The following is a 23,476-nucleotide window of genomic DNA, read 5'->3' on the forward strand; positions in this document are numbered from 1 at the left end:
AACCTGATGGATTACAGCCTGGTCCTTTAAAAAGTAAGATTAAAAACCAGACGGACCACACTCATAAGCACGTGCAATGAGGAAAACGGGGAAATGACAAAATATATATTGTGACTTCCCAATGTCTACCCTGTGACTTATAATATTTGCATCTGTTGCTGGACAACAACTATGAAAGACCGGTGTTTGGGGTCATGATGTCATGCATGACAAATGTTTGGTCATTGCGGGGCCTTCAAGATTACTTCTCCTTCTTTCCATGACTTAATTCCAGGGGTGGGTTTCAAAAAAATTTAGCAACCCATTCTCTGCCCAGTTGCTGGGTGGGCATGGCCTAAGTCGGCCTCCTGCACCATGGCGGGGGTCTGTTTTTGCCTTCCTCGGGCTCCGGAGGCTCTCTGGAGGCCAGAAATGGGCCTATTTCCGGCCTCCCGGAGCCTCCAAGAGGCCCTTTTATCACCTTCCCCGAACTTCCATGCAGCTCCTATACTTACCTGAGATCCAAAATGGGCTGTGTGGAGACTTCTGGGAGGGGAGGGGCAGGGGGTAGGGTGGGGCCAGCCAGTCATTGCAATGACCGGTTCGGCGAACCAGATGTAAAATTAACATCCGGTTCGCTTGAACCGGTGCGAACCAGTAGCAGCCTCCCCACCCCCCCCTGCATAATTCCAGAAAAACACATTGAAGTCTAAAACCGAGACCACATCCCGAAGATTGCCAGTACGGAAAAAAAAAACTCCGCCATCCTTTGTGGACTTTAGGAATTAGAGCTCTCCTAAAACGAAACATGCCATCAACTTGGACATCTCAATAAAACCATTAAAGACCACCCAATGCCATTTGACCAGCAGGAAACCCACTCGGATCTGGAGACAAAATGAACCTCTAGGATTTGCTCCTGAAAATAAGACTTCCTAGAACAGACTTCTGGAGGTTTCTTCTTCAACCAGAGCTTGGGTTTGGGTTTTGGGGTATCCTTGAGAGGGTCCAACCTTCAGATTACAACACTGGCTCCTATTCACAGGCCTTTCCTTTCTTGGTTCCCATCTCTACAGATGTTGAGGGCAACCTAAACATTACTGATGTTCCTTCTCCTTCTTTCTGGTCTTCCTTGATGAGAGGAACAAGTAATCGTACTGAAGAAAGGGAAGAAGAAGGTTGAGAATTCCTCAGGTGGTCAATGAAATAGACCTTGAAAATGGTGTTCTAACGCCACCCCGCAGAGACAGGAACCTCCGTAGACTTTTAGTTGGCATAATTTAGCTCTGATAGAAGAGAATATATGTAACTCGGGGGATGAAGTGTGGAATCCTGGGTGCTCTTGAAGTTTGGTTCTTTTCTTGCAGACGTTTCTATACCAAACTAGGTAACGACATCAGTGCTAGAGGGGATTGGGATTTGTGGGAGGGAGGGAGGAGGAGGAAGAGGACTGTGGGGGTCCTTGATGCTCTCTTGATCACGGGACCATGGGGATGCTGGAACAGTCATTTACTGAGAACACCAGAAGTTTTAAATAAACACTGGAAGAGTTTGTCTGAAACGGGATAGGGCAGCGATGGGGAACCTTTTTGTTGTGAGTGTGCTGAAAGTGCGCTTGTGCCAGTACCCACAATGCAATGCGCCCCATCCCCCCTGCACATGTGCGCGCAACACCCCCCCCGCCCCCTTACCTTCACTGTGCATGTGCATGCCTCCCAGCTGATTTTTGGCCTGTTTGAGGCAGTTTTCACCCTCCCAGAGGGAAGCCTCTGCAGCCTCGGAAGGCCGAAAAGGGGCCTTCTGGAAATACCAGAAGGGCCCATTTTCAGCCTCCAGAGGGCCTCTGGAGCCCGGGAAAGTCCATTTTTGCCCTCCTGGAGGCTCGAGGAAAGCCTCTGGAGCCCCCTGAGGCTGAAAACAGGCCCTTTTCAGAACTTCCAGTATTTCTGGAAGACCCATTTTTCGGCCTCCTGAGGCTGCAGAGGCTTCCCTCAAGCCTCTGTGAGGGCAAAAACGGCCTCAAATGGGCCAAAAATCAGCTGCGCGCATGCACAGTGTGGGTAAGTTTGGCTGGGGTTTGCGTGCTCACACAAATGGCTCTGTGTGCCACCTGTGGCACGCGTGCCATAAGTTCACCATCATGGGTATAGGGTTTCCTGCTTCAGAATGGGGTTGGACTAGAAGGCCTTCAAGGTCCCTTCTGACTCTAAAACAATAAGGAAAAATAAGAAAATCAGTCCCAAGTCATTTTGTTCAGCGCTGTTCTCCTTTCAAACAGTCACTAAACGAACGGTTGTAAGTAAAGGACCGCCTGTAGAGAACGGGCGGATTAAATTTCCCTCCCCTTTTACTGCTCTCCCCGAGTTATCAACCCAATCTTTATTATGATCATAATCCCGTCGTGGATCTGATTCACACCCAGGTGTCAGAAATGGGAAAACGGCCCTTTCCGACAAGCTCTGAGCAACCCCGCCTAGAAGAGAAGAGGAAGTCGGGGGGAGGAGAAGGAAACGGTTGGAAGAGTTCAGCAAAAGGAAATGGAAATGAAGCAAGTTTGCGTGTTAGCCTGGACAGGAATTTGGCAATTTTTTTCGTGTTGTAGATTTATCCTGTTTGCGATAGAGCCTTAGTCACCCGGGATGATACAATTCGCTGTTGTGTTTTGCAGATCAGCTGGGGCGCTTGGGATACAAGCTTAGAAGAGCCTCGTGAGACTGGAGGCGCTTAGCAATGGCAGTGTTTCACTTAACAGCAGGGGCAAGAATGGTCACAGAACGAGTCAAAACTCATTGGAAATTTCGGGCTCCGTCGTAGTCATAAAACCACAATCTTAAGCGGATCACTGCAGCTAGTAACATGTTCAGTGAACTACAGGCAGTCCTTGAGTTACAACAGTTTGTTAAGCGACTGTCTTGCTTAGCAAACATAAATTCTGGGCCCAATTGTGATAGTAAATCAAGGACTACCTATATCTGTCCCTCCTTGACAATAAGAGCCCAATGTTGTTACTGCAGGTAGTCCTCAACTTACAATTCACTGAAGTTCCAACGGCCCAGAAAAATGGGACTTATGACCGTTTTTCACACTTACGACCATTTTTCACACTTATGACCATTGCAGCATCCCCACGGTCAGGTGATTTATATTCAGACTCTTTGAGGCTTCTGGGCTGCCACCTTTGTGACAAGGTGCAGTGTCAACTCATAAAATATTTCTATGGTCTTTTTAGAGTTGCCAACAGAAAGGGAGGGGGGGAGCAGTGCGGCAGCTTGGAAATAGAAAGCGCATTCCGTAAATGTTTTCAAAGATAGTAACTAGGTGACCGAAGTTTTTGCCGCGCAAAATTCTAACTGGAGAACATGATTGATGACTCTTGGCTGTGGAGGTGTCCCATTGGAGAATATGAATTATGATACACCCAGGGGGTGGGGGGGAAAACCAGGGTCAAGGGTGACAATAAATGATGTGTCTCAGAGTCAGCTGCACTCAGGCAGTGCCGGACATGTTTACTCCTAATAAATCTTCTTTAAGTTTTGGAAGTTTGGCTCCAGACTCATGATTTAAATGGGGGAAACTGCTGGAGCCCTAACAGGAGTGTTCATGCAATCCACTTTTGTGATCTTCTGACAAGCAAAGTCAATGGGGAAGCCATCATTCACTTAACAACCGTGTGATTCATTGAACAACTGCAGTGATTCACTTAACAAATGTGGCAAGAAAAGTCGTAAAATGGAGCAGAACAAATTTCTCTCTTAGCAACCTACACGTTGGGCTCAATTGTGGCCCTACAGCCTTGGAGGACCCCCCCAGAGAGTCCACTCAGATGAATTGCTTGCGATCTGGAAACGAAACAAACAGTTCTGAAGTCCAGTTAAAAAAAAATGTGGGAGCCTTGTGGAGGTCGTCCTCGACTTACGACCACAATTGAGCCTGAAATTTCTATTGCGAAGCAAAGGCAGCATAGTCAAGTGAGGTTTGTCTCATTTTACGGCTTTTCTTGCCACAGCCGTTAAGTGAATCACTGCAGCTGTTAAGTTAGTAACATGGTTGTTAAGTGAATCTGGCTTCCGCAATGATTTCGATTGTCAGAAGGTCGCTAAATGGGATCACCTGACACCTCCCCCCACGGGACATGGTAGCCATCATACATGTGAGTCAGTTGACAAGCATCTGGATTTTGATCACATGACTGTAAGGATACTGAAATTGGTGTGGAAATTGAAAACATTGTGGACATTTTTTTGAAAAATTCATGTGAAAAAGTTTTGAAAAATTCATGCAAAATTTTTTTTTGAAAAATTCATGCAACAAATGTTTGAAAAATTCATGTGAATTTTTTTTTTGAAAAATTCATGTGAATTTTTTTTTGAAAAATTCATGTGAACATTTTTTCACAGTCTTGTGAAAAATGGTTGTAAGTCACTTTTTTTTTCCCCCAGTGCCATTGTAGCTTTGAACAGTCACTAAATGGATAGTTGCAAGTCGAGGACTGCAGTTGTGTTGAGACCATCACCTTCATCCTAATAACCGCTACTAATTGAAGCTAGTTCATCTTGAAGGAAATGAATGGACAAACTCAGTGTCTACAGATGGACCGTTTCCCCGTTTTAACGGTTAAGAAATGTTGTCCGGAAACCGTGTTTTGGGCCTACATGACTCATCGTTTTCCAGGTTGCAAAATGCCTGACAATCTAAAGGTGGCCCCTGTGAAGAGCCCGTTAAACACAAAATCCCACCGAGGAGGACACATTCTAACATGGCCGCCAGATGGGGAACCATCGGCCGAGGTAGAGAAGACGGCACAACTTATTTCTCTCATCTTTCCAGTGTTTCTATTGGTATTTCCAAGGCGTTCATTGGGCCTGTGGTCGAGATGAGGGGGACGATGGATGGGGAAACGAACTCGCTAACAGAAAACGCCTTGCTCAATCTTCTCCACAAAGCTTGTAGCTATTTATTGCCACACGGACCTCAGGTTTGCAATTGTGCAACTGGTCAGGGGGCGAAGAGGAGGTGAGAAAACTGGGTTGCATTTTACTATGGTAGTATTTCTCAACCTTGGCAAGTTGAAGACGGGTGGACTTCAACTCCCAGAATTCCCCAGCCAGCTGGCTGGGGAATTCTGGGAGTTGAAGTCCACAAGTCATTTGCATCCTTTTAGAGGGTCGTTGAAGTACTTGGAGGTTTACCTGTGTCCTCAAGGTTACCTAGGTGGTGCTCCTGGTTCCTGTAGTCTGCCATTTTTTCCTCAGGAAATCCATTCCTACTCCCACGCCATGCAAAGGGTGTTCATCCCAAATTATATTAGAATCTCTAAAGACCTCCAGTGATGGAGCATCCACGACTTTTGGAAGTAAGCTGTTCCACTGGTTAATTGTCCTTGCTATCAGGAAATTCCTCCTTAGTTCTAGGTTGGATCTCCCTTTAATGATCTTCCACCTGTTACTTCTTGTCAGGTGGCTTGCAGAAGATCTCAAATCCTTCTTCTCTGTGGCAGCCTCTCAAGTATTAGACAACTGCCATCATGTCACCTCTAATCCTTCTCTTCATTTGACTAGAGTAGGCCTGCTTGTTTCCCTCAACTGTTCATCATACAGTATGGCCTCCAGATCCCTTACCTTATTTCTAGTTCTTCCCTAAACTGTTTCTGGGGCTTTTTTGTGACAAGAATGGATCCCAGTGTGACCTTACCACTGCGGTCTAAAGCGGTAATATCAGCACCACCAAACCATCTTCAAATCTTGACCAACAAATGCTCTGTCCTACACACTGGTAAAAAAAGAAACATCAGTACACCAAATATAACCTAGGCGGATAAGACTTCGTTGGGAGTACTCATATCAAACGACATAAGCGCCAGAACTCACTGCAACAGCATTGCCAAAAAGGCATTAAGAGTTGTAAATCTAATCTTACAAAGCTCCTCCTTCAGTAACACTGAATTGCTAACTAGGGCATACAAAACCTTTGCTAGACCAATACTCGAATACAGCCCATATGTCTGGAATCCGCACTGTGTATCAGACATTAATACAATTGAGCGAGTCCAGAAGTATGTCGCGAGAAGAGTCCTCCACTCTTCTGCTTGCGACAAAATACCTAGAAAAGGGCTGCATGGCAGGAAAAAAAAAATTATTTTTTCTTTGCAGAAACTCTGCGCTTGCAAAACTTCAGAGGTCTACTTTGGCCCATAAACCATGTGTCCCCACCCTTCCCAGTGCAAACTACGCAACAGGTTATCCTTCCCTGCAAGGGGAACGAAGCAATTCCAAGCTGACATATGCAACGGTCAAACCACATCTACGTGAATCCAAAAACTGTTTGGGTGGGGTGGGGGGGAATCTCTGAGACATACAAGGTGATTGCTGGTCGATTTCCAGTGATCTCCTTCCTCGTGAGCTGGAGTGAGGTGGCAGACATGTTAAGATTCTGCCTTAGTCATTTTAGGTGGGGTAACTGCTGAAAACAACCCAAAAGTGAGAGGAAGTTCTTGTGATCTCCCACACCCCTTGGGTAACAATTCTTCCTTCCTTCCCGTCCTTTGTTGAAAAAAGCAGAAGGGGCCAGGTTCTTTATCACATCAACACCAAGGGTGCTAAGCCAGAAAGACCTCAGAAGATCCTACACCTTGTTCTGCTGACTTTACCTGGAGGACTAAGAATCCATGGAGCCCTTCCAAAGCCATTCGAGATCTCAAACAGCTATATTTCTAGCAGGTCAGTCTAAAAATAGCAAACTTGGTTTCTTCCTTCTATAACTTCTTAGAGGCAAGCTGGCATTAATTTAATTACTCTTTGGGACATGTACATAAGGTCTGTCCACTGATTAAAGACAGCTTAGTGCATTAGAATGATTTTTGCTGGGTTAGCGCATCTAACAAAACCAGTATATCTTTGTATATGGCTAAAAGGAAGAGAGAGAAAAATGGAACAGATTCTTAGCATCCTTAGATGGCAAACAGTTCATGTTCTGAAAAAGTTAGAAAACTTTTTATTAAGTTTTTTTATTTGTAAGTATATATAAGTATTAAATTCATGAACAGTGTGGCATCTGGGTATCATTAATTTTGATACCAAATAATAGTGATGAGATTAACAATTTGGTAGCCTTAATTGCATTAATCATACTCACATCATTATAATAACATTGTACATAATACAATGTTCTGGTTCTGGTCCAGAAAATAACAAACTTTTTAATAAGTCTCCCTCTGTTTTGCTCACATATCAATCACTGCTATCAGGGTAATTTACATTATACGAGGCACAGAAAAAAAAGGAAGGAAACAGTGGGAAAGATAAGATAATTAAACAAAAAATTTAAAATAAATTTTTATTAAAATTTAATAAATTTAATAAATTAAAATTTTAAATTTTAATTTAATTTTATTAAAATTTTTATTAAAATTATCTTAAATTTTTAATTTTTAATTTAAGATAATTAAACAAAAAAAGGGAAATCTAATTAAGTGAGCTACAGCACTACCATTCCTTATTACCTCATTCTTTTCACTTCTTTCTTCTACGTATTTTGCCTTAGTTTCACAAATATACAACGTACATATTTACGCATGTAATCTACAAATTTAGGCGCCCTTAATCATTTACTCCTTGGTACATGCCAAGCTACAACCTTTCCTGTACAGTGATGCGTAATTCCCTATGCCTGTTATTAATATTAATACTGCTTTATAAAGCCTTAGTAAGCACACTTAGAATACTGCATCTAGTTTTGGTCATCACACTATTAAAAAGATGTTGAGACTCTCAAAAGAGCGCTGAGAAAAGCAACAAAGATGATTAGGGGACTGGAGACTAAAATATGTGAAAAACGGTTGCAGGAATTGGGTACGTCTAGTCTGGTGAAAAGAAGGAACTAGGGGTGACATGATAGCAGTCTTCCAATATTTGAGGGGCTGCCACAGAGAGGAGGAAGGGGTCAAGCTATTTTCCAAAGCACCAGAAGAGGAGACAAGAAACAATGGATGGAAACTAATCAAAGAGAGACCCAATCTAGCACTAAGGAGAAATTTCCTAACAGTGAGAACAATTAACCAGAAGTTGTGGGTGCTTCATGACTGGGAGCTTTTTAAAAGAGACTAAACTAGACTAGAAGACTTCCATGGTCCCTTCCAATTCTGTTTTGATCATCACTAGATGACCCTCAAAATACTGGTCTGTTTCACTTTTTATGACTTTTAATCAAGAGTTCAAGACTTCCACAGAATGCATTTTTAGAGAAGGAAATGGAGGTTTTTAGAGAAGGAAATAGAGGTGGTTTTTGTTATTGGGGTGTGTGTGTGTGCACCTGCTTTCAAGCCAGCGTTGAGTTCCGGTGACCATCTGGGCAACTCCCTGCATTTTTCTTCGTGGTCCCACCACTAAGGGTGAGAACAACCCTAAGCGGGAGGAACTAGATTTCCTAGTTTCTACCACTAACACAAACTGGCTCTCTTTTTATCAAGAGAAAGAAATAGACTTCGTTGCCTTCCTCACTCATGAGAGCACGGGTCATTTTTTTTTTCACATCGTCAATCCAGTCAGGGTCATTAATCTGGAAGTTACATTGCAAGCCAACATAATCTTCTCACATACCATCAACTGGATGGTACATGCAGTCTACATTCAAGATATCTATGACTAGCTTGCTAGCAAGAGAGGGGGAGAAATGTATTTATGCATTTATTTTATTATTTTACTTATTTTGTTTTGTTTTATTTATTTTATTTTATTTATTTGTAACTCAAGGGGGCCAACATGCCTAATTACTTCCTCCTTCTCTCACAACAACAACCCTAAGAAGTGGGTTGGACTCAGAGAGGGACTGGCCCAAAGTCATCCAGTTGGCTTTCATGCCTAGGGTGGGACTAGAGCTCACCGTCTCCTGGCAATTGGCCCAAAGTCATCCAGTTGGCTTTCATGCCTAGGGTGGGACTAGAACTCACCGTCTCCTGGTGATTGGCCCAAAGTCATCCAGTTGGCTTTTATGCCTAGGGTGGGACTAGAACTCACCGTCTCCTGGCAATTGGCCCAAAGTCATCCAGTTGGCTTTTATGCCTAGGGTGGGACTAGAACTCACCGTCTCCTGGTGATTGGCCCAAAGTCATCCAGTTGGCTTTCATGCCTAGGGTGGGACTAGAACTCACCATCTCCTGGCAATTGGCCCAAAGTCACCCAGCTGTCTTTCATGGCTAAGGTGGGACTAGAACTCCCTGTCTCCTGGCGATTGGCCCAAAGTCACCCAGTTGGCTTTTATGCCTAAGGCGGGACTAGAACTTACCGTCTCCTGGTTTCCAGCCTGGTGCCTTTACCACCAAAATGCAGACTGTTGTTATTGTTGTTTGGGGAGTGATTGGTTTATGTCCCCAAATAACTTGGCTATTGGCTTGGGTGTGTGCTTCTCCACCCACATGAGAGTCTATCGGTTGTTCTCCTGACTCAAGCACTGACATGCAATCATATGTCAAAATGTGTCAAATCTCCAAGATTGGAATAGAAGGGGAAGTCCAGGGTTGGGCTGAACACAGAGGGCAGCCATTTATGGAGTCCCCTTCTTAGACCTCTCTCCTTTGATGGAGAACTTCAGGGTGGGGCATGGTGTGCTTAGCAGGAGCTGCGGAGAAGATGCTACAAGAAAGAAATAACTTCGCGGTTTTGCTTACTTCTTTGCAGGTTGCATCCTAAGCTGCCTCTTACAGGTGGTGTCAGTTCAGGGAAATTTAACTGTGGCTTCTATACCTGAACACCCCATCCAGGGTCAAAGTATCCTCCTGAATATAGAAGAGAATGTCCAGGAGGAATTCGAAGAATGCGAGTGGACGCAACCCTCTGGAAACAAAATTATTTTTGTCCGCGGTACAAAATTAACCCCGGTTAATACTTCCCAAGTCGTAGTGGTGCATCAGAATTGTTCCTTGACTATCAAAAATCTGAGGCCATCGGATCAAGGAAAGTATACAGTCAAAGTCACTGTTCCTCCTACAAAGCAGCAAGGGACAAGAGGCTCCGTTTATATCGGCTCCATTTTTCTGATTCTTTGTGGTAAGTTTTCTCACAGACTTTTATTCACCCAGCAATGCCTAACCTACAATCTAAGCATTCGGAGGTTTGCAAAATATAGTATAAGCCAATGAAGCAAAGAGGTTTGCTAAGCAATGAAAGAATGTTCTCTTTTAATGACCTCCTTAATCCCTTGTGAGGTGGAATCTGGGCAACTGAATGGAGCTGAGCGTTTACTGGCCGGATGCCCTTCCTATCACCAGGGCAGAGTTTTATTCAGCAGGTAGAATCTCATTGTACCCAGAGAGAGAGAAATATCTGCCTCTACCTAGGATCGAACACACAGCCTCCTGACTGGTGAGGCGAGAGCTCCTCCTCTAGGCCACCGCACCACTTGAAAGAAGAACAACAGATATTGTTCAAAAATTCAAAAAAATTTATGACCGATTCTGTAGGTGTGGCTTGGTGGGCATGACAGGGGAAGGATACTGCAAAATCCCATTCCCTCCCCAGCCTAGTAACCTGCTTTCCAGCTCCATTCTCCTGGGCAGGGCAACCAAAGGAGACCCAGCCAATCAGCTTGGACTCGGGAGGCAGAGGATAGATGGGGATGGCAGCGTCAGTCAGAGGTGGGATTTGCCGGTTCTCTAAACTACTCAAAATTTCCACTACCGGTTCTCCAGAACTGGTCCAAACCTGCTGAATTCCACCCCTGTTGTTGCTAGATGTTTAGCTGCCCTGGTTAAGCATGTTTGCAAACACATGGTCAGTGTGTTATTTAACAGGCAGAAATCTAGCTATGGGCAGTCCTCAAAGTACGATGGTTCCTTTAATGACCGTTCAAAGTTACAATGGCACTGATAAAAGTGACTTAGCAGCATTTTTCAGACTTATGACTGTTGCAGCATCTCCATGGCCCCATGATCAAAATCCAGGTGACTCATATTTATGACAGTTGCCGTGTCCCAGGGTCATGTGATCTCCTTTTGCAACCTTCTGACAAGCAAACTCAAAATGGAGGAAGCCAGAGGCACTTCACAACTGTGTTACCAACTTAACAACTGCAGTGATTTACTTAACTGTGGCAAGGAAGGTCAGGGCTAAACTCACCCAACAGTGTCTCACTTAGCAATAGAAATTTGGAGCTCAATTGTGGTTGTAAGTCGAAGGACAAAGGGGGAGGGAGGGAGGGAGGGAGGAAGGAAGGAAGGAAGGAAGTGTGATGACCCAAAGGGGCATGGCACAAAGGCAACCCAGTTAGATAATCAGTAGGAGTCCCTTTATTAGCTCCAAATTTGCCCCCAATGTCCTGGTTACTTTCTGGCTGGAGAAAAACTCTCCCAGGAACAGCCTTTGGCTGCAGGGAATCAAGTCCAAAACGTGGTCAACAAAAACTGTAACTTAAAGTCCAAACAAGGCAAAATGAGGTAATTAGTCCAGCAAGGCAGGAAAAGGGATTCCAGACATAAAGGCACGGCAATTTACTCAACATGGTTGGGAGGATGCCAGGAATGCAGATAACCAAAGTCAACACAAGATAAACTCATGTTTGTTCCCAGCAGACCCTGCACTCAGCTTGCATCTCTTTCAAATTCCCTCCCCAGCTGTGGCTAATGAAGGGAATCAGGGCCCTTTCCTCCCCCATAAGCCATGCAACCCACGTTGCTCCCTTCTCCGTTCCTCCCTGCATGCCCTAGGATGAAGAGGGGGTGGACCTGGGTCTTCCTCTGGACTCCCTCTCCCTTGTTCTACCACTCTCCTGCTCTGCCCAGCTGGACTTTGCCCTTCCCCAGTTTCCTCCACAGCCAAACAGAGCCGCACTCCCACTCCCTGTCAGCTGTTTGTCTTCCTCCTCAGATTCAGACTCCGACAGGGGCATGTCAGGAAGTAAGGAAGGGGAAGGAAGGAAGAGCAATAGCACTTAGACTTATATACTGCTTCATGGTGCTTTCCAGCCCTCTCTAAGCAGTTAGAGAGAATCAGCATAACTGCCCCCAATAATCGGGGTCCTCATTTGACCCACCTGAGAAGGATGGAAAGCTGAGTCAACCGGTCAGGATCGAACTGCTGACAGTGAGCAGAGTTAGCCGAGTTAGCCTGCAATGCTGCATTCTAACCACTGTGCCACCACCAGGGCTCTGATGAAAGGTAGATCAAAACAATAACTTTTAGAAGGTTATTATTCTTCTCAAGGGTCAGAAACACACGTCTTGTGTTCCCATTTTCTAGTTCCATCCTAAGATAATGGAATGTTCTTTTAATCAACTTGATTTGCAGATGAAAAACAAATTCGTATCAACGTCAGACCTCCAAGTCCCAAGGTTGGCCAGGATGTCGTGCTGACTCCCCAAGGCATCCCAGACAACTACGACCACTGCGAATGGAATCAAAAAACCGAATCTGGAGTGAGTAAACAATTCCAAGATTCTGGACAAGAGCCCAACAAACAGCAGGACCAACAACGGGGTTGCTCCTTGTATCTGACCCCGATAACCCAGGGTCATTCTGGAGAATATTGTGTTTATGTTGAGGTGTATTCAGGCCAACAATCCGCCAAAGAGAAGGGAAACAGAGAGCAAATGAAGTGCTACAGAAGCCGGACACAGTTAAAGGTCAAATCCGGTATGTATTGTGGTATTTTGGGTTTTTTTTTCTGGTCACTGAACTGAGATGAAGATTTGAGTCCTCCTCCTCCTCCACCTCCTCCTCCTCCTCCTCCTCCTCCTCTTCCTCCTCTTCCTGATGATGATGTTACCTAGTTGGGTAATGAAATGTTTGCAAGAAAACAACTAAGCTCAAAAAGTACCACAAATCTCACAATCCTCTTCCTCCTCCTCTTTGCAAGCCCCACTCTCTTCTAGCACTGATGATGTTACCTAGTTGGGTCATGAAATGTCTGCAAAAAAGCAACCAAGCTCAGAGAGCACCAGGGACCCCACAGTCCTCCTCCTCCTCCTCCTCCTCCTCCTCCTCCTCCTCCTCCCCCGTTCTTCCTCTTCCTCCTCCTCTTTACAAACCCCACTCCCTTCTAGCACTGATGATGTTACCTAGTTGGGTCATGAAATGTCTGCAAAAAGCAACCAAGTTCAGAGAGCACCAGGGACCCCACAGTCCTCCTCCTCCTCCTCCTCCTCCTGTTCTTCCTCTTCCTCCTCCTCTTTACAAACCCCACTCCCTTCTAGCACTGATGATGCTACCTAGTTGGGTCATGAAATGTCTGCAAAAAAGCAACCAAGCTCAGAGAGCACCAGGGACCCCACAGTCCTCCTCCTCCTCCTCCTCCCATTCTTCCTCTTCCTCCTCCTCTTTACAAACCCCACTCCCTTCTAGCACTGATGATGTTACCTAGTTGGGTCATGAAACGTCTGCAAGAAAGTAACTAAGCTCAGAGAGCGCCAAGGACCCCACAGTCTTCTTCCTCCCCCCTTCCTCTTCTTCTTCCTCTTTACAAACCCCACTCCCTTCTAGCACTGATGATGTTACCTAGTTGGGTCATGAAACGTCTGCAAGAAAACCATCAAACTCAGGGATTTCCGAGGACTTTACTTTTCAACCCAGAGCTATAAATATTCCATCGGGGGTATGTTCCTAGCTTGAAGTGGCCTGACCACTCAGTTATATCGTACGATTTGTTGACTTTTAAATCTATGCAGCGGTTCCATTTACCCTAAAGCAAGCTTACTCTCAAGTAGTTGAAGAAAATCATGAGATGGAGCAAGGAGAACGACGAAGAAAGCAAGAAAAATCACGCCAGGCCTTCTACCTAAATTTAAACACACTAAAAAAAACGCTTCCTCATACTTATAGTCCAATGGTGGGGTTCAAATTTTTATACTACCAGTTTTGTGGGCGTGGCTTGGTGGGCGTGGCATAGCTTGGTGGGCGTGGCAGGGGAAGGATATACTGCAAAATCCCCCTTCCCTCCCCACCCCACTAACCTGCTTTCCAGCTCCGTTCTCCTGTGCAGGGCAACCAAAGAAGGCCCAACCAATCAGCTGGGACTCAATGGGAGGCAGAGAATAGAGGGGGTTGGCGGGGCCAGTCAGAGGTGGGATTTGCTGGTTCTCCAAATTACTCAAATTTTCCGCTACTGGTTCTCCAGAATTGGTCAGAACCGGCTGAATACCACCTCTGGATGAAATATTGAAATTAAATTTTGGAAAAAAAGAAGCAGCAGGGATATGTGGGGAGGGGGCGAATTGTGAAAAATCTAGAATTTCTTGAAGACGATCAGCCTGAATATTAGTATCGAAAAGGAGAAGTCCCTGAAGCATAGGATTGAGAAGTTGAAGGAGATTGCTTGGTTAGAGGAACGTGAAGGCCAGGTCTTATTCGTTCATTCATTCACTTATTCATTCAATCCATCAATCCATCGTTCAATCAATTTCTATAGCCACCTATCTCAGTCAAGGACTTTGGCTGACACCCTGGTTGTTGGGATCTACAACATACCTGTTCTTGTGATGACCCAGGGTGGGATATACACAAAACAAACACAGTCACAGAAAACAGGCGAAGCCCCTTTTATTCCTTCACTTGGCTTCCAAGCTCCAAATATCTTTGACGGAAGACAAAAACACTCCCACACAAACAGTTACACGAAAAAAAGCAACACAAACCAGGCAAGATAAGGGCTGGAAGATGCCCTCAGATAACACACACTGGGAAGGATGACAAACTCAGAGAGGAACAATAAACTAGAGACATTTACACGGTTTGTTTCCAGCGTTTGCCTGCACACAGGTCCAAACTCTTATCCAGCTGTCACAGCTGCAGCCCATGAAGAGGATCAAGGCCCTCTCCTCCCAAGTAGGCCACATCTCTCCCTTATCCTCTCCTCCCTGCATGCCCTAGGATGGAGAAGGGATAGGCCTGGATCCTCCTCTGACTGCCCAGCCAGCCTCTGCCCTTCCCCAGTCTCCTCCACCACCTCCGGAGCCACACTTCCCCTCCCTGTCGGCTGTTCCTCCTCTCCCTCAGAGTCAGTCTCCACCAGGGGCATGGCAGTTCTGCTAAATCTAGTTGAATAAGTAGGGTCTCGGGGACCCTGGTCCCAAGCCATGTAAAACTTGCTTGAATTGCACCTGGAAACACAACCGTGGCAAGAAAGGTTTATAAAACAGGACAAAGGCAAACACTTAGCAAACGTTTCACTTAAGCAACAGAAATTTGGGGCTCAGTTGTGGTTGTAAGGTGAGGACGACCTGAATCTTTGTCCCAAAGGTGCTTTTTCCCAGAGGCAACTGGACTTTCTGGTTTTTCTTTGAAGACGTTTCGCTTCTCATCCGAGAAGCTTCTTCAGCTCTGACTGGATGATAGGGAATGGAAGGATTTATGTTCCTTGAAAACAGCTGGTCATTTGCATCCTTTTTAGGAAGTCGTTGAGGCCACTTGGAGGTTTATCTATGTCCTCCTGGTGCGAATGGGTGTGGAGCCTTCTTGGAACTGTTGAAAGGAGTCTGTTATAGACGGAAGGTAGATGATGCCGTATCCCTCCCCTTCTGTTGAGAGAGGGCCAAGTGGCCTCAACGACCCTCTAAAAGGATGCAAACGACCAGCTGTGTGTCAGGAGTATAAATCCTTCCATTCCCCACCATCCACTCAGAGCTGAAGAAACGTCATCTTCGAAGGAAAACCAGAAAGTCCAGTTGTCTCTTGAAAAGAAAAAAACTCATGACCTGGAGGACGGAGAACCTTCACAGACATCTACCCGAATCCTTGTTCAATGACAAAGGTAGACAAAATGCAGTTACGTCTGCAAACTAACCTAAAAGCGATTTGTGGTTTCAGGATCAACTTCTGTGAAATATAGCGTAGGCATCATTGCTGGGGCTTTGCTTGGATCCCTCACCTGGGCCAGCAGTCTATCCCTTGTGCCGCTGCTGTTTGGTAAGTAGATCCACTGCTTGGGGTGGGATGGGGGTCAAGGGTGGGCTTCAAATTTTTTTTTACCAAGGGGCTCTCTGCCCTAATGACTGGCTGGGTGGGCGTGGCTAGGTGGTCATGTGACTGGGTGGGTGTGGCCAACTCGGCATCCTTTCTTTGCCCTAAAAAAAAAAGATAATATACCAAAAAAATGTTTATTATTCCGTGTATTTAATACTTAAATAAAAGACTTAATACCAGGCTTAATAGCAGTGACTGTGAGGGGGATCTTGGGACTCTTCGTGGAGTTTCTGGGGAGTTTTGTAATCCTTATTATTTGGGAATTAATCCCCTCGGAGGCTGATGGATAGGTGATCTGATTTTCTCTATGGCTCTTCCTCCAACAAGCACTTTATTTAGCTTGCCACACTTTTACCAGGTGTGAAGTGCTCTTGGATGAACACCCGGAAAGGAGAAAAAAGCCAAAAAGGTGTCCATTTACTGTTCTAGTTGTGAATGTTTGTCCTTCTGAGGTTACTGGGGGCTCCCAGGGTCTTAGCTAGGGGATGGCGCGAGACCCTGCGAGCCCCCAGCAGCCCATCCCTGGATGGGGTGAGGTGAGGGGCAGGAACTGGGGGATCCAGAGAGAAATGAGAGAAGGATTGGTGGCTACCTCGGATTCTAACTGGGGTTTAAACCAGAGTTTCTCAACCTTGAACTTTAAGACTTGGGAACTTCAACTCCCAGAATTCTTCACTCAGCAAGGATAAAGAGACTAAGCTGAACTTCCAAACGAATTCTTTTCCAAGCTTCTGGGGGAGGGAGGGATTATCTTTCTTATTTTCCTTTATTTATTTTTTTCCTCTGGGAAAACACACACACACACACACACTTGTGGGAGCTTCATCCCTGGAAGCTTTCAAGAAGAAACTGTCAAAAATTGGCTTTCCTTGGGCGGGGATTAGACTAGATGACCTACAAGGTCCCTTCCAATGCTGTTAATCTGTGTCTGTATCTGACACATACACATTACAAATCTCTAGGATGAAATCAGCCTGCCCTCTTTCACTCACCACCAAGTTGTTGCCTATCGACCAATCCATGTTCAAGAAAGAGAAAAGGAAAAAGTGGGAATTGTAGAAACCGTAAGCCGGGGAAATGAATTCCTTAGGCTTCTTTGATCGGTAGTGATTAGGGGATGAGGAGGCACATGGATTTCTCAGAAATTCTGATGTGCCGCTTGTGCCACATGCCTGTCCTGATGTTTGTCGCATGAAAATGTCATTCGTCTCATCAAGTCACATTTTTAAAAAATACACACAGTTTGGGCCTTAGACACTAAGAGTTCAGGATTCAAATATACTGTAGTTGTTATACCATTCAATATGCTTGTAGTCTTTCCTTCCTTCCTTCCTTCCTTCTCTTTTTACTTTCCCTACTTCCCTCTTCTTCCTTCTTTCCTCTCCTTCCTCCCTTCCTCCCTCTCCTCTTCCTTCCCTCTCTCCCCTCCTCCTCTTCCTTCCTTCCTTCCCTCCTTTCCTCCCTTCCCTCCCTTCTTTCCCTCCTTCCTTCCTTCCTTCTTTCCTTCCTTCTCTTTTTGCTTTCTCTGCTTCCCTCTTCTTCTTTTTCTTTCACCTCCTCTCCTTCCTCCTTCCTTTCCTCCCTTCCTTGGTTCCTTCTGCAAGTTAACATGGGGGGAAAACAGAGTTCCCAAAGTATTTTTTTTCCCAGGAAGCATCAAGAGGAGAAATTTGAGTCTATCCGTCCTTCTTTTGCTTTCATTTAGAACAATAGTCCTCCTCAGCTTTTTCTGAGGCTAAAATGACCTTGAGCAGCTTGAAACAAAAGGGGAAGGATAGGGAACGCCTGAAATGAGAATTGCAATTTCTTTTTCTTTTTTTTTCCATAGGCGTGTTGTCACTATTCTCCCCTGAATGCTGAATTTGGAAGCCATTCCTTCTTTCGTGAAAGGTAGGTGTGTGGGACCTTGGGAGGGTTAGAATTCAACTCAATTCAGCTCAATTTTGCCCAGGAAGCCAAGTGTTTGAAGAGTGGTCTGCAAATCAAGAGAGAGATTTAAAAAAAAACAATTTCATGTCCTTCGGAAGAAGTTAACATTCTAAGAATTCCAGAATCTTCTTCTAGGGTGGAGTAGAAATAAGACCCAAGTTCTTCCCACAATGATGGAAGTTCATCAGATGATTCTGGACCAGTCTCTATTTGAGATCATAGGATATAGTTTGGGAATCTCCAACTGAGCTAAGCCATTGACTTCCCTGTCTCAAAAGAGATCATCATTCTCTTACAGTTAGAATTATATTTTACGTTCTTATTAATTACAGTACTCGTTTTAATTGCAAACACTTTTATCAATAATAAAATAGCATTATTGTTATTGCTGTTGTTGATGTTGTTATTGTTATTGTGTGGCTCAGACCAAGATTGCTGTCCAATTGGTACTGGATCATATCGCCCAATTCATATTTTGCTTTCTCCCCATTAAATCTTTCTGCAGATGTTTCCAGAGAAGGCAAACACACACGTTATCCTCCATCTGCGTGTGTAAAGCTGAACAGTTCTGTGCTTGGATATTAATCTTGATCTGATGCTAATTTCTTTTGAAGCTCAACTTTGACCCAAACTGTATGTTAGCTTACTTTGTTTCTGTTTATATGAACAAAACCTAAGTCATTCTCAACTTTTAAAAAGTGAGAATGTTTGCAACCTACAAAACAGCTAAGAAATAAATCCAGGAGTCAAAAAAAAAAAAAGGATGGCACAAAATCAAAATTATCATAACGTTTTGTATTAAGCACCTCAGGCTTTATAGGAAGTCAATGTGATGTTATCCAGTTTGGAACACAACGGAAAAATATATGGATGCCCTTTACACATTCTAACATTGCTCAAAATAAAATGTGTTTTTTCACTTGAATTAAACTATTGTCTATGAAGAATGTCTGGGTCTTTTAATAAATATTTCTGTATTGCATTGTGCATGCTTTAGAATAGAATAGAATTCTTTATTGACTAAGTGCGATTGGACACACAAGGAATTTGTGTCCATATGCTCTCAGTGTACATAAAAAGAAAAGATACATTTGTTAAGAGTCAAGAATCATAAGGTACAACACTTAATAATAGTCATAGGGTACAATAAGCAATCAAATCATACTAGGAAACAGTCATTAAAAATCGTAAGGATGCAAGCGACAAAGTTACAGTCATACAGTCACAAGTGAGAGGGAATGGGTGATAAGGAGTGATGAGAAGATTAATAGTAATAGTAGTGCAGACTGAGTAAGCAGTTGGACAGTGATGAGGGAATTATTTGTTTAGCAGAGTGATGGCATTTGGGAAAAATCTGTCCTTGTGTCTAGTTCTGGTGTGCAGGGCTCTATAGCGTCGTTATGAGGGTAGGAGTTGAAACAGTTTATGTTCAGGATATGAGAGGTCTGTAGATATTTTCACATCCCTCTTTTTGACTCGTGCAGGATACAGGTCCTCGATTGAAGGCAGATTGGCAGCAATTGTTTTTTCTGCAATCCTAATTACTCTCTGAAGTCTGTGTCTGTCTTGTTGGGTTGCAGAACCAAACCAGTTATAGAGCTTCAGATGACAGACTCAAAAATTTTCCTTTCTGGTCAGCAATGAGTTGAAGTTTGAGCTGCAATATTGAGGGATTTTCTCAATAATTTCTTCATACGAACCCTAAGACATTACAAGTGTTGGCTCACAAAACCACCAGTTTGCCAATTTAGCTGGTTGAAATGAACATGCCATGCCTTGTGGTTACAAGAACATTTTGCAATTTTTTTGCAAATACCAAAATCAGCCGCAGAAGGAAGGAATCGAATTTCAACCCAGAGCCAGAGATTTTTTTAAAAAATGTGCTTGTGCAAATAGCGAGGAAGACTTTAGTGACCTTGGGGTTGCAACCTGAATTGTGAGTGAAAATTTTGATGTTCTCAGAAGGATCTAACACCACCCTTTCCTGCGAGTCCTGTCCAAGCTGAGAACCCAATAAAACATTCCAGATGATCAGTAGAGGGTTAAAAAAAAAAATTCAATCGAAGTTTGTCCAGTTAGATTGGGTGGGGACCCTGTTGGTTTCTCTGTCTCCTTTCTGGCAGGTTTTTAGTTGAAAAAATTTAGCCAAACATTATCAATAGAAGAGAATACAGTTCATGTGCTATTAGTATGAACATTCGCCTCCGATTCAATCCTTTCTCCTTTTCGGTCTCTTAAATCATATTATTCCTTATCTGTAAACACAATGTATATATAAATTGGCACTTTATCTTTCCTCCGCATATTTACTTTATTATTTATTAAATTTGTTTGCCACACATCTCAACTCTTCCTAGACATTCCTTTCCACGGGTTTTATTTATTTCCCACCTTTATTATTTTTATAAATAACTCAAGGTCACAAACATATCAAATACTTCCTCCTCCTATTTCCCCCATAACAGCCACCCTGTGTGGCTTTCATTGCTAAGGCAGGGCTAGAACTCCCAGTCTCCTGGTGACTGGCTGAAAATCACCCAGCAGGCTTTTCTGCCTAAGGTGGGACTAGAACTCCCAGTCTCCTGGTGATTGGTCCAAAGTCACCCAGTCGAATTTCATGCCTAAGGCGGGACTAGAACTCTCAGTCTCCTGGTGACTGGCTCAAAGTCACCCAGCGGGTTTCATGCCTAAGGCGGGACTAGAACTCTCAGTCTCCTGGTGACTGGCTCAAAATCACCCAGCGGGATTTCATGCCTAAGGCAGGACTAGAACTCACCATCTCCTGGTTTCTTCTAGCTTGGTGCCTGAACCATTAGACAAAACTGACTCTATATAACATTTACATAGTGCTTTTGCTACAAGATGCGTTCATTTATAATGACAGGACCCTATCCTCTTATTATACAATGGCATGATTGCTGCATATACAATCTTTCATCAATCTTTAATTTAAACTTCTTGTAAACATATAAGGAAAATATTCCGATGCGATCATGCTGCGTCTTTTGATATTTTATGCATGGAAATTCAGGCTACCCGATCCGATCTTCCAAAAATTCTGAGCTGTCTTTCTTGGCTGCCATTCTCCCTGGAACGTTTTAGGTTCCCCGCCGCCCCCCTTGATATTTTATTTCTCTAGATTTTTAACCATTGAACAAACCACTGTTTCTGTGTGACATTTTGAGGTTAGCAGCCTTGCCTATTTGCCGAGTAGCAATTCAGAGCATGAAATCAATGCTCCTCCAACTTGTCACCTTAAAGATATGTGGACCAACTCCCAGAATGCCTTAACTTAGCCAACCATGGGAATTCCAAGAGTTGTAATCCACCCACCTTCAAAGCTGACAAGTTGCTTTAACTTCTCCCTTTATTTTCCAACCTTTGATAAAATAAATCCCATATCATGTAATATAAAATAAAGGAAGAAGTTAAATGAATATAGTTACAATGTTAAGATATATAAGGTTGAGTAGTTTTTAATATGAATGTAACCCTAATAAGAATTCGATTCTATTGAATTCTACCGTATAGTGCAATATTAATGCAATATCAGGGGTTTTCAATTCAATGTATAAAATGTGAAGTATATAAAATGGGTGCTTGTGTTTATTTTCATAGTCATAAGGTACACTGAAGAAGGTGTTTAATTTCACTGTATGAGGTGCAAGGACAATAAACTAAACTAAACTAAAAAAGCTAAACTAAATTTTCTGACAGTGAGGACAATCCACCCATGGAACAGAAGTGGCCTTTGGAAGTTGTGGGAGCTTCATCCCTGGAGGCTTTCAAGAAGAGACTGGACTGCCCTTTGTCAGAAATGGTGTAGGGTCTCCTGCTTGGGCAGGGGGCGGTTGGACTAGATGACCTCCAAGGTCCCTTCCAACTCTGTTATTCTGTTGCCAAGGTTTCTGTTTTGTGCTGGTGCTCAGCTGTGCCTTTAAAAACAAACGACCTAATTTCTTGGTTGGGGGTGGGGGGGAATAGTTTCCTCACTTTTTCTAGGCTGAGAAAAAATAACAACGACATGGACCTGTTGCCTGTTGCCAACCTGTTCTTAAAGGCACACATGTATCCCAAGCGCCTGAGAACTGGCCAGGCGCAGCCTGCATTTTAATGATGCATCCCACACTGGATGAGTTCCAGTTTTGAGGACAAGCCCAGGGGCAGGACGGGTTGCTTTCGGGAAGTTTACTAATTGCAAGCGCTGATCATTAGCCAACCCACCCAAAAATGCAGAAGTAAATGCTGTGGAGCATGCAAACCAAATGTGGGGAAAGGTTCAGTCGCGATCAAGATTAAGAAGTCAGAATACGGCAATTCGATCTCAAGGGAGGAACAGTTAACAGAATAACAGAGTCGGAAGGGACTTTGGAGGTCTTCTAGTCCAACCCCGTCCTGCTCAGGCAGGAAACCCTGTTCCATTTCAGTTATCCAATCTATTCTTTAAAAACTTCCCAGTGTTTGGAGCATTCACAACTTCTGGAAGGATGTTGTTCCACTTATTAATTCACTGCCAGGAAATGTCTCCTTAGTTCTAAGTTGCTTCTCTCCTTGATTAGTTTCCATCCGTTGCTTTTTCTCCTGCCTTGAGGTGCTTTGGAGAAGAGGCTGGCACCCCTCTTCTCTGGGGCAGCCCCTCAAATACTGGAACACTGGTGTCATGTTCGCTCCTCATCCTCCTTTCTTCGGTTCAAGTCATTCAATCAGCCAGCCGTGTCCTCTTCAAAAGAACACACTTTAGTTCTCCTCCCCGCCCCCAGCTTTCTCTCTCTTTCTCTCACGACAGTTATAAGTGTGAAAAATGATCACAAGTCACTTTTTTCAATGCCATTGTAACTTTGAACAGTCACTAAATGAACTGTTGTAAGTGAAGGACTTCCTGTATATTTACAGTATATCTATATCTATATCTCGGTCTCTACCTATCTATCTTCTCTCTCATATCTCTATTTCTCTTATCTCTATCTCTTATCTCTATTTCTATCTTTATCTCCACCATATCTCTATTTCTATCTCTATCTGTACCATATCTCTACCTCTATCTCCATCATATCCCTATCTCTTATCTTTATTTCTCTTATTTCTATCTCTATTTCTACTCTATCTCCACCGTATCTCGCCACCATACCTCTATCTCTTATCTCTATTTCTCTTATCTCTATTTCTATCTCTTCCACCATATCTCTATATCTTATCTCCATATCTCTATCTCTATTTCTCTTATCTCTATTTCTCTTATCTCTATCTCTATTTTTCTTATCTCTATCTCTATCTCCACAGCATCTCATCTCTATCTCCTATCTCTATTTTTCTTATCTCTATCTCTATTTCTATCTCTGTCTCCATCATATCTCTATCTCCATATATCTCTCTATCTCTTATCTCTATCCCTATTTCTTTTTCTATCTCCACCGTATCTTTATCACTACTGTATCTCTTATCTCTATCTCTGTCTCTATATCTAGCTAACACACACATATATAATATTCATATGTACATATCAAGCCCATTTATGTGTTGGTGGTCCAAAAGAGCTGTTCCAAAATGCTAGGAACAGCTGAGATGCTATGAAGAACCCTCAAATTCCGAGGTAGAAGAGGACCCAAGAATGAGAAAGACAGGCG

At 43.7% G+C, this 23,476-nt stretch overlaps 1 protein-coding gene across 2 annotated transcripts; it reads left to right on the forward strand.

Annotated features, from left to right (window-relative positions):
* Window positions 1–6,380: 6,380 nt before the first annotated feature.
* On the forward strand, window positions 6,381–18,799 carry LOC113445918 (uncharacterized). 2 transcript variants are annotated; one of them, XM_026715325.2, is made up of 6 exons: window positions 6,381–6,695; window positions 9,651–10,019; window positions 12,255–12,599; window positions 15,768–15,866; window positions 17,752–17,813; window positions 18,358–18,799. In XM_026715325.2, the coding sequence occupies exons 1-5, from the start codon at window positions 6,644–6,646 to the stop codon at window positions 17,781–17,783; spliced, it is 897 nt and encodes a 298-aa protein (XP_026571110.1). In that variant the 5' UTR covers window positions 6,381–6,643; the 3' UTR covers window positions 17,784–17,813; window positions 18,358–18,799. The 2 variants fall into 2 exon arrangements, with proteins under 2 accessions (XP_026571110.1, XP_087796273.1); XM_087940147.1 differs by having other exon boundaries at window positions 6,498–6,695; window positions 12,255–12,589; window positions 15,752–15,866; window positions 17,752–17,821; window positions 18,368–18,799.
* The last annotated feature ends 4,677 nt before the right edge of the window (window positions 18,800–23,476 follow it).

The sequence above is a fragment of the Pseudonaja textilis genome, chromosome 10 (assembly GCF_049901715.1).
Source record: "Pseudonaja textilis isolate UNSWEBS1 chromosome 10, rPseTex1.2, whole genome shotgun sequence".
NCBI classification, from domain to species: Eukaryota; Metazoa; Chordata; class Lepidosauria; order Squamata; family Elapidae; genus Pseudonaja; species Pseudonaja textilis.